The 18478-nt window shown below is 44.9% G+C and overlaps 1 protein-coding gene across 1 annotated transcript in view; it reads left to right on the top strand.

Annotated features, from left to right (window-relative positions):
• LOC109885648 (epidermal growth factor receptor kinase substrate 8) overlaps positions 1-15562 on the top strand; it is a 174739-nt gene extending 159177 nt beyond the window's left edge. Inside the window, 4 exon segments of the mRNA XM_031822149.1 lie at positions 421-604; positions 2360-2492; positions 15451-15531; positions 15533-15562. Coding sequence (XP_031678009.1) covers positions 421-604; positions 2360-2492; positions 15451-15531; positions 15533-15562 — 428 coding nt within the window.
• Positions 15563-18478: the final 2916 nt, after the last annotated feature.

Below are 18478 nucleotides of genomic sequence, written 5' to 3' on the forward strand. Positions count from 1 at the left end.
ATTAGTGTTAGGGTTCAGGGTTGGGGTTTAGGTGGTATGGTTAATGTTGTGTTCTGTAGGGAGGAGGGTCAGGGTTGGAGTTTAGGTGGTATGGTTAATGTTGTGTCCTGTAGGGAGGAGGGTCAGGGTTCAGGGTTAGGGTTTAGGTGGCATGGTTAATGTTGTGTCCTGTAGGGAGGAAGTCCAACATGGAGGAGGGTCAGGGGTCAGGGTTAGGGTTTAGGTGGTATGGTTAATGTTGTGTCCTGTAGGGAGGAGGGTCAGGGTTAGGGTTTAGGTGGTATGGTTAATGTTGTGTCCTGTAGGGAGGAGGGTCAGGAGTCAGGGTTGGGGTTTAGGTGGTATGGTTAATGTTGTGTCCTGTAGGGAGGAGGGTCAGGGTTGGGGTTTAGGTGGTATGGTTAATGTTGTGTCCTGTAGGGAGGAAGTCCAACATGGAGGAGGTTCAGGACGAGTTGATGCACCGCCTCACGTTGGGTCGAAGCGCCAACAAGAAGTTTGCTGTTCCTGCTCGCAGCACCTCCCTCCCGTCCGTCAACATCACGTACGACTCCTCCCCTGACGAGGTCAAGGCCTGGCTGCAGCTGAAGGGGTTCAGCTCTGTGTACGTCATTTAACATACACTACCGTTCAACAGTTTGGGGTCACTTAGAAATGTCCATGTTTTCCATGCAAACATACATGAAATATAGTCAAGACGTTGACAAGGTTATAAATAAATAAAACAATTATTCAAATAATAATTGTGTCCTTCAAAACTTTGCTTTCGTCAAAGAATCCTCCATTTGCAGCAACTACAGCCTTGCAGACCTTTGGCAGTCTAGGTAATCTGAAGAGATTTCACCCCATGCTTCCTGAAGAACCTCCCACAAGTTGGATTGGCTTGATGGGCACTTCTTACGTACCATACGATCAAGCTGCTCCCACAACAGCTCAATAGGGTTGAGATCTGGTGACTGTGATGGCCACTCCATTATAGACAGAATACCAGCTGATTGCTTCTTCCCTAAATAGTTATTGCATGGTTTGGAGCTGTGCTTTGGGTCATTGTCCTGTTGTAGGAGGAAATTGGCTCCAATTAAGTGCCGTCCACAGGGTATGGCATGTCGTTGTAAAATGGAGCCTTCCTTCTTCAAGATCCCTTTGACCCTGTACAAATCTCCCACTTTACCACCACCAAAGCATCCCCAGACCATCACATTGATCCAAACACCTCAAACTTAGATTCGTCTGTCCATAACACTTTATTCCAATCTTCCTCTGTCCAGTGTCTGTGCTCTTTTGCCCATCTTAATCTTTGATATGTATTGGTCAGTCTGAGATGTGGCTTTTTCTTTGCCACTCTGCCTAGAAGGCCAGCATCCCGGAGTCGTCTCTTCACTGTTGACATTGAGACTGGTGTTTTGCGGGTACTATTTAATGAAGTTGCCAGTTGAGGACTTGTGTTTCTCATACTAGACACTCTAATGTACTTGTCCTCTTGCTCAGTTGTGCACTGGGGCCTCCCACTCCTCTTTCTATTCTGGTTAGGGCCAGTTTACGCTGTTCTGTGAAGGGAGTAGTACACAGCGTTGTACGAGATCTTCAGTTTCTCGCATGGAATAGCCTTCATTTCTCAGAACAAGAATAGACTGATGAGTTTCAGAAGAAAGTTCTTTGTTTCTGCCCATTTTGAGCCTGTAATTGAACCCACAAATGCTGATGCTCCAGATACTCAACTAGTCTAAAGAAGGCCAGTTTTATTGCTTCTTTAATCAGAACAACAGTTTTCAGCTGTGCTAACATAACTGCAAAAGGGTTTTCTCAGGATCAATTAGCCTTTTAAAATGATAAACGTGGATTAGCTAACAAAACGTGCCATTGGAACCCAGGAGTGATGGTTGCTGATAATGGGCCTCTGTACGCCTATGTAGATATTCCATTAAAAATCAGCCGTTTCCAGTTTCAATAGTCATTTACAACATCAACAATGTCTTTACTGTATTTCTAATCATTTTGATGTTATGTCCTTGTCAAAAACAAGGACATTTCTAAGTGACCCCAAACTCTTGAAGTGTATATGTATCATCTATATATCTATATGAGAATACATCCTATAGTATAGTACTGATACCTCCTCTCCTGACGAGGTCAAGGCCTGGCTACAGCTGAAGGGATTCAACTCGTTGTCACACTGGACATATAGAAATATTAGTTCTATCTGACTATGTGGCGATGACTGCTGGTGTCCCCCAAGGTTCTATTCTGGGTCCTGTGCTTTTCACTATTTAAATGAATGAGCTCAACTCTGGTGTGGCTTTTGTCTATTTCTACGGTGATGATGACTGTCGTACTCCTGTGCTACTACCCGTCTCTACAGTACCATTACCAGTCTGGGAGTATTAACCGGAGCCCAGCTGTTCTCTCTAAATAAGGAGGAGCTGAAGACGGTGTGTCCAGACGACGGGGCCAGGGTCTTCAGTCAGGTGACCGTCCAGAAGGCTGCTCTGGAGGTGGGTAGTGCTTCTCCTCTTACTAAACCTGATAACACTGAGCCGGCTAGCCCTGCAAGCTAGCTGATTAACACTGTTAGACCAGGGATAAAGATACAGTAGCTAGCTGCCTCAAGGCAGAGTGCAGAGTTAAATCTGAACGGCAGGCAGCCAATCATAGCTGCCTCAAGGCAGAGTGCAGAGTTAAATCTGAACGGCAGGCAACCAATCATAGCTGCCTCAAGGCAGAGTGCAGGGTTAAACCTGAATGGAAGGCAGCCAATCATAGCTACCTCAAGGCAGAGTGCAGGGTTAAACCTGAACGGAAGGCAGCCAATCATAGCTGCCTTAAGGCAGAGTGCAGGGTTAAACCTGAATGGAAGGCAGCAAATCATAGCTGCCTCAAGGCAGAGTGCAGGGTTAAACCTGAATGGAAGGTAGCCAATCATAGCTGCCTCAAGGCAGAGTGCAGGGTTAAACCTGAACGGAAGGCAGCTAATCATAGCTGCCTCAAGGCAGAGTGCAGGGTTAAACCTGAATGGAAGGCAGCCAATCATAGCTGCCTCAAGGCAGAGTGCAGGGTTAAACCTGAATGGAAGGCAGCCAATCACTAACGTGTTTAGCTATCCAAAGTCCAGACTGTTGAAAAGTCCACTTGGGCTAAATGTTTGAACCCAGTGTTGCATTGTGGCTAGTGTAGTTCAGAGGATTCTACTGGCTGGGTGTCTGCTTTAGGGAATCTCTTCTTCTGAGTGTGTGTGATGTAATCACAAAACCTTGAATCTCTTCTTCTGAGTGTGTTTGATGTAACCACAGTACCTGCAAACACCTGTGTACCTATAAACACCTGTGTACCTATAAACACCTGTGTACCTATAAACACCTGTGTACCTATAAACACCTGTGTACCTATAAACACCTGTGTACCGATAAACACCAGTGTACCGATAAACACCAGTGTACCTATAAACACCAGTGTACCTATAAACACCTGTGTACCTATAAACACCTGTGTACCTATAAACACCTGTGTACCTATAAACACCTGTGTACCTATAAACACCTGTGTACCTATAAACACCTGTGTACCTATAAACACCTGTGTACCTATAAACACCTGTGTACCTATAAACACCTGTGTACCTATAAACACCTGTGTACCTATAAACACCAGTGTACCTATAAACACCTGTGTACCTATAAACACCTGTGTACCGATAAACACCTGTGTACCGATAAACACCTGTGTACCGATAAACACCAGTGTACCTATAAACACCTGTGTACCTATAAACACCTGTGTACCTATAAACACCTGTGTACCTATAAACACCTGTGTACCGATAAACACCAGTGTACCTATAAACACCTGTGTACCGATAAACACCTGTGCTTTTTCTTTCTTTTCAGCCTTATTCTAAAATGGATTAAATTAATGTTTTTCCTCGTCAATCTACACACAATAACCCTTAATGACAAAGTGAAAACAGTTTTTATTTTTAGCAAATGTATTAAAAATGCTTACCTTATTTACATAAGTATTCAGACCCTCTGCTATGAGACTCCAAGTTGAGCTCAGGTGCATCCTGTTTCCATTGATGATCCTTGAGGTGACCTAGGGTGGTGTAAGAACTAAGTATTCAGACCCTCTGCTATGAGACTCGAAGTTGAGCTCAGGTGCATCCTGTTTCCATTGATGATCCTTGAGGTGACCTAGGGTGGTGTAAGAACTAAGTATTCAGACCCTCTGCTATGAGACTCCAAGTTGAGCTCAGGTGCATCCTGTTTCCATTGATGATCCTTGAGGTGACCTAGGGTGGTGTAAGAACTAAGTATTCAGACCCTCTGCTATGAGACTCGAAGTTGAGCTCAGATGCATCCTGTTTCCATTGATGATCCTTGAGGTGACCTGGAGTGGTGTAAGAACTAAGTATTCAGACCCTCTGCTATGAGACTCCAAGTTGAGCTCAGATGCATCCTGTTTCCATTGATGATCCTTGAGGTGACCTAGGGTGGTGTAAGAACTAAGTATTCAGACCCTCTGCTATGAGACTCCAAGTTGAGCTCAGGTGCATCCTGTTTCCATTGATGATCCTTGAGGTGACCTAGGGTGGTGTAAGAACTAAGTATTCAGACCCTCTGCTATGAGACTCCAAGTTGAGCTCAGATGCATCCTGTTTCCATTGATGATCCTTGAGGTGACCTAGGGTGGTGTAAGAACTAAGTATTCAGACCCTCTGCTATGAGACTCGAAGTTGAGCTCAGGTGCATCCTGTTTCCATTGATGATCCTTGAGGTTTCTACAATTTGATAGGAGTCCACCTGTGGTAAATTCAATTGATTGGACATGATTTTGAAAGGCACACACCTGTCTATATAAGGTCCCGCAGTTGACAGTGCATGTCAGAGCAAAAACCAAGCCATGAGGTCGAAGGGATTGTCCATAGAGCTCCGAGACAGGATTGTGTCGAGGCACAGATCCCCAAGAACACAGCGGCCTCCATCATTCTTAAATGGAAGAAGTTTGGAACCACCAATAATCTTCCTAGAGCCGCCCGGCCAAACTGAGCAATTGGGTGAGAAGAGCCTTGGTCAGAGAGGTGACCAAGAACCCGATGGTTACTCCGACAGAGCTCCAGAGTTCTTCTTTGGAGATGGGAGAACCTTCCAGAAGGACAACCATCTCTGTAGCACTCCGCCAATCAGGCCGTTATGGTGGAGTGGCTAGTTGAAAGCAAAAGGCACATCCCACTTAGTTTGTCAAAAGGCACCTAAAGGACACTCAGACCATGAGAAACCAGATTCTCTGGTCTGATGAAACCAAGATGTAACTCTTTGGCCTGAATGCCAAGCGTCACGTCTGGAGGAAACCTGACACCATCCCTACGGTGAATCATGGTGGTGGCAGCATCATGCTGTTGTCGTGACAACCATCATTAACTGAAGACTGATAGTTTTTATCAAAGATTCTTTGTAATTAGTTACTATGCGACCAACTGATTAATCACGTAACTAATTAACTAGGAAGTCGGGGGACCAAGGAAAAATATTCAGATTACAAAGTTATCATTTCCTAAAATAACTTTTCAGATATTTTTCCTGATCAATTAGTCTTCGAATTAATGAATTATTTACTTTACCTCACGTTGGTCTCATTCCAAACGTCATAAATGGTTGGTTATCTGCACGAACCCAGTCTTCACTATGAGTCATCCATACATCAATTGTCTTAAATCATTTATTTATTACTAACTAAGTAATGAACAGAAATGCATAAACAAACAAACAAAGGGAAATGATAGGAGAATGTGCCCCTAGTGGGCTGAACCGGCATGGCGGCTTGTTAGACAAAAGGGGAAGTGGGGGTCGCCTAAGAAGTCACTACAGAGTGATAATTATAACAATTGAAATGCTAATCCTTTACACATGAACGCTCACTCATTCGGGAACAATTGCAATCAATATATATATTTACGCTCAGTGTGTCGTATTGATCGCTGGTGAAAAGTCTTTCTTTTGTAGAATTGTCTCTCTCTCCTGTCTTGGTTAGAGGGGATAGTTCAAAGTGACATTCGTTATAGAATGGATGTTCTTCGTGTTCAATGATACCGAATTCCTGCAGACTAGTTATTAATATCAAAGACTTGTTCTTATTCAGTCGGTATGGATAGTCGAAGAATTTAACCACGTGGTATGGTTAAAAGATTCTGCAACCTTTAGCCATCTCGTAATTGAGGTAAGCTCGGTCAAGGGTCAAGGGGTCTGAATACTTTCCGAATGCACTGTTTACAGGTACATACAGGTGTTTGCAGGTACATACAGATGTTTACAGGTACATACAGGTGTTTACAGGTACATACAGGTGTTTGCAGGTACATACAGGTGTTTACAGGAGTTTGCAGGTATATACAGGTCTTTACAGGTATATACAAGTGTTTGCAGGTACATACAGTTGTTTACAGGTACATACAAGTGTTTTCAGGTACATACAGGTGTTTACAGGTACATACAATTATTTACAGATACATACCTGTGTTTACAGGTACATACAGGTGTTTACAGGTACATACAGATGTTTGCAGGTATCTGCAGGTATATTCAGGTACATACAGGTGTTTACAGGTATCTGCAGGTATATTCAGGTGTTTACAGGTACATACAGGTATTTGCAGGTACATACAGGTGTTTACAGGAGTTTGCAGGTATATACAGGTCTTTACAGGTGTTTACAGGTATTTGCAGGTACATACGTGTATTTGCAGGTACCTACAGATGTTTACAGGTGTTTACAGGTACACACAGGTATTTGCAGGTACATACAGGTGTTTGCAGGTACATACAGGTGTTTTCAGGGGTACTTGCAGTCTACATGCTCTTTAAAGCTTTGGCAAGGTGTGGTTTCTGTCTGGTCTCTGTCCTCCTGCAGGTTTTCTTCTGACCACTGCAGTCTACAGACTCTAAACTCTCACTAAGGTATTGTTCCACTAGATCGGTTGTTCTAGGCTCTACTCTGTTGGCCAGCGTTCATGTAGTCACGGCTCTCTTCTGTTCAGGACTTCTGCACACCTGTCTCACTAGGCTAACACACCTCATTGGTCTGTGGACTTCTCCACACCTGTCTCACTAGGCTAACACACCTCATTGGTCTGTGGACTTCTCCACACCTGTCTCACTAGGCTAACACACCTCACCGGTCTGTGGACTTCTCCACACCTGTCTCACTAGGCTAACACACCTCATTAGTCTGTGGACTTCTCCACACCTGTCTCACTAGGCTAACACACCTCATTGGTCTGTGGACTTCTCCACACCTGTCTCACTAGGCTAACACACCTCATTGGTCTGTGGACTTCTCCACACCGGTCTCACTAGGCTAACACACCTCACCGGTCTGGGTTCTAAATCCACCACTTAGACAATCCAGTGTGCAGGTCAAGATAACATACAGTATGTCTTGTATCAACTGCTCACATTGAAAAACAGTCTTAAGTTTGGATCAATATTTTCTCATACTTAAATAAGGCTGTTTTTCTAAATGTTGTGAAGCTGGCCAGCAGATGGAAGCTAAAAACTGAGATTCTCCTTCCTAGATAACTACCATGGCTTGAACCCTCCTTCCTAGATAACCACCATGGCTTTAAGAACCCTCCTTCCTAGATAACCACCATGGCTTTAAGAACCCTCCTTCCTAGATAACCACCATGGCTTTAAGAACCCTCCTTCCTAGATAACCACCATGGCTTTAAGAACCCTCCTTCCTAGATAACTACCATGGCTTTAAGAACCCTCCTCCCGGTCTCATTCCTAGATAACTACCATGGCTTTAAGAACCCTCCTTCCTAGATAACCACCATGGCTTTAAGAACCCTCCTCCCGGTCTCCTTCCTAGATAACCACCATGGCTTTAAGAACCCTCCTTCCTAGATAACCACCATGGCTTTAAGAACCCTCCTCCCGGTCTCCTTCCTAGATAACTACCATGGCTTTAAGAACCCTCCTTCCTAGATAACCACCATGGCTTTAAGAACCCTCCTTCCTAGATAACCACCATGGCTTTAAGAACCCTCCTTCCTAGATAACCACCATGGCTTTAAGAACCCTCCTCCCGGTCTCCTTCCTAGATAACCACCATGGCTTTAAGAACCCTCCTTCCTAGATAACCACCATGGCTTTAAGAACCTTCCTCCCGGTCTCCTTCCTAGATAACCACCATGGCTTTAAGAACCCTCCTTCCTAGATAACCACCATGGCTTTAAGAACCCTCCTTCCTAGATAACTACCATGGCTTTAAGAACCCTCCTCCCGGTCTCATTCCTAGATAACTACCATGGCTTTAAGAACCCTCCTTCCTAGATAACCACCATGGCTTTAAGAACCCTCCTCCCGGTCTCCTTCCTAGATAACTACCATGGCTTTAAGAACCCTCCTTCCTAGATAACCACCATGGCTTTAAGAACCCTCCTTCCTAGATAACCACCATGGCTTTAAGAACCCTCCTTCCTAGATAACCACCATGGCTTTAAGAACCCTCCTTCCTAGATAACCACCATGGCTTTAAGAACCCTCCTTCCTAGATAACCACCATGGCTTTAAGAACTTTCCTCCCGGTCTCCTTCCTAGATAACCACCATGGCTTTAAGAACCCACCTCCCGGTCTCCATCCTAGATAACCACCATGGCTTTAAGAACCCTCCTCCCGGTCTCCTTCCTAGATAACCACCATGGCTATACCCACCTCCCGGTCTCCTTCCTAGATAACCACCATGGCTTTAAGAACCCTCCTCCCGGTCTCCTTCCTAGATAACCACCATGGCTTTAAGAACCCACCTCCCGGTCTCCTTCCTAGATAACCACCATGGCTTTAAGAACCCTCCTCCTGGTCTCCTTCCTAGATAACCACCATGGCTTTAAGAACCTACCTCCCGGTCTCCTTCCTAGATAACCACCATGGCTATACCCACCTCCCGGTCTCCTTCCTAGATAACCACCATGGCTTTAAGAACCCTCCTCCCGGTCTCCTTCCTAGATAACCACCATGGCTTTAAGAACCCTCCGTCCTAGATAACCACCATGGCTTTAAGAACCTTCCTCCCGGTCTCCTTCCTAGATAACCACCATGGCTTTAAGAACCCACCTCCCGGTCTCCATCCTAGATAACCACCATGGGCTTTAAGAACCCTCCTCCCGGTCTCCTTCCTAGATAACCACCATGGCTATACCCACCTCCCGGTCTCCTTCCTAGATAACCACCATGGCTTTAAGAACCCACCTCCCGGTCTCCTTCCTAGATAACCACCATGGCTTTAAGAACCCTCCTCCTGGTCTCCTTCCTAGATAACCGCCATGGCTTTAAGAACCTACCTCCCGGTCTCCTTCCTAGATAACCACCATAGCTTTAAGAACCCTCCTCCTGGTCTCCTTCCTAGATAACCACCATGGCTATACCCACCTCCCGGTCTCCTTCCTAGATAACCACCATGGCTCTAAGAACCCACCTCCCGGTCTCCATCCTAGATAACCACCATGGCTTTAAGAACCCACCTCCCGGTCTCCTTCCTAGATAACCACCATGGCTTTATGAACCCTCCTCCTGGTCTCCTTCCTAGATAACCACCATGGCTTTAAGAACCCTCCTCCCGGTCTCCTCCTGTCTGTAAGCGTTACCATCCCTCACCTCTCACCATGAGCTCAGCCTGCACTGCCATGGAGAATCATATCATACCATATCACTACTAGACTGAACCGTTACCTTCTAACAGTTAACATCCTTCTCCATGACCTTATCACTACTAGACTGAACCGTTCCCAAGGCCAAGGGGAACTTTAACCCTGAACTGGAATATCAATTAGATGTCAGGTCTGTTTCTTCCTGAACTACAGTACATGTCAGGTCTGTTTCCTCCTGAACTACAGTATATTTCAGGTCTGTTTCTTCCTGAACTACAGTATATTTCAGGTCTGTTTCCTCCTGAACTACAGTATATGTCAGGTCTGTTTCCTCCTGAACTACAGTATATGTCAGGTCTGTTTCCTCCTGAACTACAGTATATTTCAGGTCTGTTTCCTCCTGAACTACAGTATATTTCAGGTCTGTTTCTTCCTGAACTACAGTGTAATGTATGATACTAGTAATGTAACTATAGGTCAGTTTATAACAGGTTGAGTGTAATGTGTTATACTACTAATGGAACTACAGGTCAGTTTATAACAGGTTGAGTGTTATACTACTAATGGAACTACAGGTCAGTTTAGAACAGGTTGAGTGTAATGTATAACACTACTAATGAAACTACAGGTCAGTTTAGAACAGGTTGAGTGTGATACTACTAATGGAACTACAGGTCAGTTTAGAACAGGTTGAGTGTTATACTACTAATGGAACTACAGGTCAGTTTAGAACAGGTTGAGTGTGATACTACTAATGGAACTACAGGTCAGTTTAGAACAGGTTTAGTGTTATTGTAGTCATGTAACTACAGGTCAGTTTATAACAGGTTGAGTGTAATGTGTTATACTACTAATGGAACTACAGGTCAGTTTATATCAGGTTGAGTGTTATACTACTAATGTAACTACAGGTCAGTTTATAACAGGTTGAGTGTTATACTACTAATGTAACTACAGGTAAGTTTAGAACAAGTTGAGTGTGATACTACTAATGGAACTACAGGTCAGTTTAGAACAGGTTGAGTGTTATACTACTAATGGAACTACAGGTCAGTTTAGAACAGGTTGAGTGTTATACTACTAATGTAACTACAGGTCAGTTTATAACAGGTTGAGTGTAATGTATAATACTACTAATGGAACTCCAGGTCAATTTATAACAGGTTGAGTGTAATGTATAACACTACTAATGGAACTACAGGTCAGTTTATAACAGGTTGAGTGTAATGTGTTATACTACTAATGTAACTACAGGTCAGTTTATAACAGGTTGAGTGTAATGTATAATACTACTAATGGAACTCCAGGTCAATTTATAACAGGTTGAGTGTAATGTATAACACTACTAATGGAACTACAGGTCAGTTTATAACAGGTTGAGTGTAATGTGTTATACTACTAATGTAACTACAGGTCAGTTTAGAACAGGTTGAGTGTTATACTACTAATGTAACTACCGGTCAGTTTATAACAGGTTGAGTGTTATACTACTATTGTAACTACAGGTAAGTTTAGAACAAGTTGAGTGTGATACTACTAATGGAACTGCAGGTCAGTTTATAACAGGTTGAGTGTTATACTACTAATGGAACTACAGGTCAGTTTATAACAGGTTGAGTGTTATACTACTAATGTAACTACAGGTCAGTTTATAACAGGTTGAGTGTGATACTACTAATGGAACTGCAGGTCAGTTTAGAACAGGTTGAGTGTTATACTACTAATGGAACTACAGGTCAGTCTAGAACAGGTTGAGTGTTATACTACTAATGGAACTACAGGTTAGTTTAGAACAGGTTGAGTGTAATATATAATACTACTAATGGAACTCCAGGTCAGTTTATAACAGGTTGAGTGTTAAACTACTAATGGAACTACAGGTTAGTTTAGAACAGGTTGAGTGTAATGTATAATACTACTAATGGAACTCCTGGTCAGTTTATAACAGGTTGAGTGTAATGTATAACACTACTAATGGAACTACAGGTCAGTTTATAACAGGTTGAGTGTAATGTGTTATACTACTAATGTAACTACAGGTCAGTTTTGAGTGAGTCTGCCTAAAGGAACTACAGGTCAGTTTATTACAGGTTGCGTGTGATACTACTAATGGAACTACAGGTCAGTTTAGAACAGGTTGAGTGAGTCTGCCTAAAGGAACTACAGGTCAGTTTATAACAGGTTGAGTGTAATGTGTTATACTACTAATGGAACTACAGGTCAGTTTATAACAGGTTGAGTGTGATACTACTAATGGAACTACAGGTCAGTTTTATAACAGGTTGAGTGTAATGTATAACACTACTAATGAAACTACAGGTCAGTTTATAACAGGTTGAGTGTAATGTATAACACTACTAAAGGAACTACAGGTCAGTTTATAACAGGTTGAGTGTGATACTACTAATGGAACTACAGGCCAGTTTATAACAGGTTGAGTGTGATACTACTAATGGAACTACAGGTCAGTTTATAACAGGTTGAGTGTTATACTACTAATGGAACTACAGGTCAGTTTATAACAGGTTGAGTGTTATACTACTAAAGGAACTACAGAATCAGTTTATAACAGGTTGAGTGTGATACTACTAATGGAACTACAGGTCAGTTTATAACAGGTTGAGTGTTATACTACTAATGGAACTACAGGTCAGTTTATTACAGGTTGAGTGTTATACTACTAATGGAACTACAGGTCAGTTTATTACAGGTTGAGTGTTATACTACTAATGGAACTACAGGTCAGTTTATTACAGGTTGAGTGTTATACTACTAATGGAACTACAGGTCAGTTTATTACAGGTTGAGTGTTATACTACTAATGGAACTACAGGTCAGTTTATTACAGGTTGAGTGTTATACTACTAATGGAACTACAGGTCAGTTTATAACAGGTTGAGTGTTATACTACTAATGGAACTACAGGTCAGTTTAGAACATGTTGAGTGTTATACTACTAATGGAACTACAGGTCAGTTCATAACAGGCTGAGTGTAATGTGTTATACTACTAATGGAACTACAGGTCAGTTTATAACAGGTTGAGTGTAATGTGTTATACTACTAAGGGAACTGCAGGTCAGTTTATAACAGGTTGAGTGTAATGTATAACACTACTAATGAAACTACAGGTCAGTTTATAACAGGTTGAGTGTGATACTACTAATGGAACTACAGGTCAGTTTATAACAGGTTGAGTGTTATACTACTAATGGAACTACAGGTCAGTTTATAACAGGTTGAGTGTTATACTACTAATGGAACTACAGGTCAGTTTATAACAGGTTGAGTGTGATACTACTAAAGGAACTACAGATCAGTTTATAACAGGTTGAGTGTTATACTACTAATGAAACTACAGGTCAGTTTAGAACAGGTTGAGTGTGATACTACTAATGAAACTACAGGTCAGTTTATAACAGGTTGAGTGTTATACTACTAATGGAACTACAGGTCAGTTTATAACAGGTTGAGTGTGATACTACTAAAGGAACTACAGATCAGTTTATAACAGGTTGAGTGTTATACTACTAATGGAACTACAGGTCAGTTTATAACAGGTTGAGTGTGATACTACTAATGAAACTACAGGTCAGTTTAGAACAGGTTGAGTGGGTCTGCCTAAAGGAAATGTAGGTATTTGTGGATCATCTCTGAAAACATAAGGTTTACTCCAGCGCTGGTCCTGAGTACGATGTTGTCCGGCTGGTTCTCAGTCTAAAGGTCGGTAGGTCTGCAGGACAGCAGCTCTCTCAGGCCAGAGCTAGCAACGCCTACTGTCTGACCGGCCACAGGAGTCTCCCACCAGACTGTCATCTACATTCACTAACAGTTTCCCTGTAGCTGCCCAGCGGGTGAGGCTTCTCCCCTGTTCTCTAGTGGATTCGTAGAGATATAAACACTAGAATGGTTTCTAGAGAGACCTAACTACTGTTTTCAACTCTATGATTCAGCCCTGCTGTGTAGTGTTTCCCCTGTGGGAGACATCTCTACTGACTCTAACCTCCTTTCTCTGATATCTCTCTATATCCCCCTTTCTCTCTCTATATCCCCCTCTATCTCTCCCTCATCCATCCCCCTCTATCTCTCCCTATATCCCCCTCTCTCCTCCCTCCGTCCCCCTCTCTATCTCTCCCTATATCCCCCCTCTCTCCTCCCTCCGTCCCCCTCTATCTCTCCCTATATCCCCCTCTCTCCGTCCCCCTCTCTATCTCTCCCTATATCCCCCTCTCTCCTCTCTCCGTCCCCCTCTCTATCTCTCCCTATATCCCCCTCTCTCCTCTCTCTCCGTCCCCCTCTCTATCTCTCCCTATATCCCGCTCTCTCCTCCCTCCATCCCCCCTCTCTATCTCTCCCTATATCCCGCTCCCTCCGTCCCCCTCTCTATCTCTCCCTATATCCCCCTCTCTCCTCCCTCCGTCCCCCTCTCTATCTCTCCCTATATCCCCCTCTCTCCTCCCTCCCGTCCCCCTCTCTATCTCTCCCTATATCCCGCTCCCTCCGTCCCCCTCTCTATCTCTCCCTATATCCCCCTCTCTCTCTCTCTCTCTCCCCCTCCCCCTCCCTCCCCCTCTCCCTATATCCCCTCTCTCCACCTCCGTCCCCCGCTCTATCTCCCCTATATCCCCTCTCTCTCTCTCTCTCTCTCTCTCTCCTCTCTCCCCTCCCCCTCCTCCCCTCTCTCTATATCCCCCTCTCTCCCTCCGTCCCCCGCTCTATCTCTCCCTATATCCCCTCTCTCTCTCTCCCCCCTCCCCCTATATCCCCCCTCTCTCCCTCCCCCTCTCTCTATATCCCCCTCTCTCCCTCCGTCCCCCGCTCTCTCTCCCTATATCCCCCTCCCTCCGTCCCCCTCTCTATCTCTCCTCCCCATATCCCCTCTCTCTCTCCCCTCCCCCTATATCCCCCTCTCTCCTCTCCCCCCCTCTCTCTATATCCCCTCTCTCCCTCCCCCTCTCTCTATATCCCCCTCTCTCCCCCTCCGTCCCCCGCTCTCTCTCCCTATATCCCCATCCATCCGTCCCCCCCCTCTCTATCTCTCCCTATATCCCCCTCTCTATCCCCCTCCCTCCGTCCCCTCTCTATCTCTCCCTATATCTCTCCCTATATCCCCCTCCTATCTATCCCCCTCCCTCCGTCCCCTCCCTATATCCCCCTCTCTCCCCCTCCCTCCGTCCCCTCTCTATCCCTCCCTATATCCCCCTCTATCCCCCTCCCTCCGTCCCTCCTATATCCCCTCTCTCCTATCCCCCTCTCTCCTCCTCCCTCCGTCCCCTCTCTATCCTCCCTATATCCCCCTCTATCCCCCTCCCTCCGTCCCCTCCCTATATCCCCTCTCTCTCTCCCCTCCCCCCCTATATCCCTCCCCCCCCCTATATCCCTCCCTCTCCCCTCCCTCCCCCCCCTCTCTCTCTCCTCCCCCTCTCTCTCCCTCTCCCTCTCTCTCCTCCCCTCTCTCTCCCCCTCCCCCTCTCTCTCCCCTCCCTCCCCCCTCTCTCTCTCCTCCCTCCCTCCCCCCTCTCTCTCTCCCCTCCCCCTCTCCCCCTCTCTCTCCCTCCCCTCCCCTCTCCCCCTCTCTCTCTCCTCTCCCTCCCTCTCTCTCTCCCTCCCCCCTCTCTCCCCCTCCCCCTCTCTCCCCCCCTCTCCCCTCTCTCTCCCCTCCCCCCCTCTCTCTCCCCTCCCCCTCTCTCTCTCCCTCCCCTCCCTCCCTCTCCCCCCCTCTCTCTCTCTCTCCCTCTCTCCCTCCCCTCCCCCTCTCTCTCCCCTCCCACCCTCCCCCCCTCCCTCCCTCCTCCTCTCTATCTCCCCTCCAGAGGAGTTCAGGGTCAGAGCTGCAGGAGATCATGCGGAGGCGTCAGGAGAAGCTGTCGGTCACAACCTGTGACTCAGGGGTGGGAGTCATTTGACGAGTGCAGCAACCACTGAACCCTCCGGGCCTCGCCCACCTCCTTCATGACCACGCCCCTTTCTTTACGTTGTCACGGTTTCTGTTTCCAGGACGCCACGGAGCGCGCCCAGTTCGCTGAGATCCTGAGACGACGTCAGCAGCTTCTGGAGCAGTCACCTTAGAAGCGAAGCAACACTAGACAGACAGACTGGAGGGTTCAACATGGACTACAGCACACAGAGTTGCATCCCAACTGGGGATGTCTGATCACAATACCTGTGGATTTATACACTTACACTTCAATGAACTATTGTTTTTGATTCAAATGTGTCAGTTATTCCTTGCACAGGATGCTGGGAAAAATAGAAGGAGAAATAGTTTCAACCTACACCTCATTGGACCAGAGTTGTCGTAGTTACAGGTGGTGGGGGGGGGGGTGTAGGATAACACTGGACACAGAATGGATCAGGTGTGGTCTTGACCTACAGACGAAATAGAACCGACCAAAATAACCATCGTCTGTGTATAGATTCTGATCTACAGTATTTCAGTTATGAATGATAAGATGTTTATAATAACCAAATGTTGATATAATCGTTATTGTGTAAATCTTCTGGTTTACTGGTAAAGAGAATAATATTATATTTATGTATATATCCTCTTTTATGTTATGGTAATATGCCAAAATAGTAACTTGACATATAAATGACATTGGTCAAATGAATTTCAGATACAGGTGTTTTAAGAGTGTAAAGATGTTTTCTCTCTCATAAGGTGCATCAGATAATATTGACTGTGATAAACATGCTTCCATTTAATACACTCTGAATGACCTAAAATCCCATATCGGTCTTTCACAGACAGACAAACCAAGCTGTACAGGTCATATCGGTCTTTCACAGGACAAACCAAGCTGTACAGGTCATATCGGTCTTTCACAGGACAAACCAAGCTGTACAGGTCTATATCGGTCTTTCACAGGACAAACCAAGCTGAACAGGTCATATCGGTCTTTCACAGGACAAACCAAGCTGTACAGGTCATATTGGTCTTTCACAGTCAGGCCAAACCAAGCTGAACAGGTCATATTGGTCTTTCACAGGACAAACCAAGCTGAACAGGTCATATTGGTCTTTCACAGTCAGTCAGTACAAACCAAGCTGAACAGGTCATATTGGTCTTTCACATCAGGACAAACCAAGCTGAACAGGTCATATTGGTCTTTCACAGGACAAACCAAGCTGTACAGGTCATATTGGTCTTTCACAGGACAAACCAAGCTGTACAGGTCATATTGGTCTTTCACAGGACAAACCAAGCTGTACAGGTCATATTGGTCTTTCACAGGACAAACCAAGCTGAACAGTCATATTGGTCTTTCACAGTCAGGACAAACCAAGCTGAACAGGTCATATTGGTCTTTCACAGGACAAACCAAGCTGTACAGGTCATATTGGTCTTTCACAGGACAAACCAAGCTGAACAGGTCATATTGGTCTTTCACAGGACAAACCAAGCTGAACAGGTCATATTGGTCTTTCACAGGACAAACCAAGCTGTACAGGTCATATTGGTCTTTCACAGGACAAACCAAGCTGAACAGGTCATATTGGTCTTTCACAGACAAACCAAGCTGAACAGGTCATATTGGTCTTTCACAGGACAAACCAAGCTGAACAGGTCATATTGGTCTTTCACAGGACAAACCAAGCTGAACAGGTCATATCGGTCTTTCACAGGACAAACCAAGCTGAACAGGTCATATTGGTCTTTCACAGTCAGGACAAACCAAGCTGAACAGGTCATATCGGTCTTTCACAGGACAAACCAAGCTGAACATGTCATATTGGTCTTTCACAGGACAAACCAAGCTGAACAGGTCATATTGGTCTTTCACATCAGGACAAACCAAGCTGAACAGGTCATATTGGTCTTTCACAGGACAAACCAAGCTGTACAGGTCATATTGGTCTTTCACAGGACAAACCAAGCTGAACAGGTCATATTGGTCTTTCACAGGACAAACCAAGCTGAACAGGTCATATTGGTCTTTCACAGGACAAACCAAGCTGAACAGGTCATATTGGTCTTTCACAGGACAAACCAAGCTGAACAGGTCATATCGGTCTTTCACAGGACAACCAAGCTGAACAGGTCATATTGGTCTTTCACAGTCAGGACAAACCAAGCTGAACAGGTCATATCGGTCTTTCACAGGACAAACCAAGCTGAACAGGTCATATTGGTCTTTCACAGGACAAACCAAGCTGAACAGGTCATATTGGTCTTTCACAGTCAGGACAAACCAAGCTGAACAGGTCATATTGGTCTTTCACAGGACAAACCAAGCTGAACAGGTCATATTGGTCTTTCACAGACAAACCAAGCTGAACAGGTCATATTGGTCTTTCACAGGACAAACCAAGCTGAACAGGTCATATTGGTCTTTCACAGTCAGGACAAACCAAGCTGTACAGGTCATATTGGTCTTTCACAGGACAACCAAGCTGAACAGGTCATATTGGTCTTTCACAGGACAAACCAAGCTGTACAGGTCATATTGGTCTTTCACAGGACAAACACAAGCTGAACAGGTCATATTGGTCTTTCACAGTCAGGACAAACCAAGCTGAACAGGTCATATCGGTCTTTCACAGGACAAACCAAGCTGAACAGGTCATATTGGTCTTTCACAGGACAAACCAAGCTGAACAGGTCATATTGGTCTTTCACAGTCAGGACAAACCAAGCTGAACAGGTCATATTGGTCTTTCACAGGACAAACCAAGCTGAACAAGGTCATATTTGGTCTTTCACAGTCAGGCCAAACCAAGCTGAACAGGTCATATTGGTCTTTCACAGTCAGGACAAACCAAGCTGTACAAGGTCATATTGGTCTTTCACAGGACAAACCAAGCTGAACAGGTCATATTGGTCTTTCACAGGACAAACCA

Source organism: Oncorhynchus kisutch, unplaced genomic scaffold (assembly GCF_002021735.2).
Source record: "Oncorhynchus kisutch isolate 150728-3 unplaced genomic scaffold, Okis_V2 scaffold4076, whole genome shotgun sequence".
NCBI lineage: Eukaryota > Metazoa > Chordata > Actinopteri > Salmoniformes > Salmonidae > Oncorhynchus > Oncorhynchus kisutch.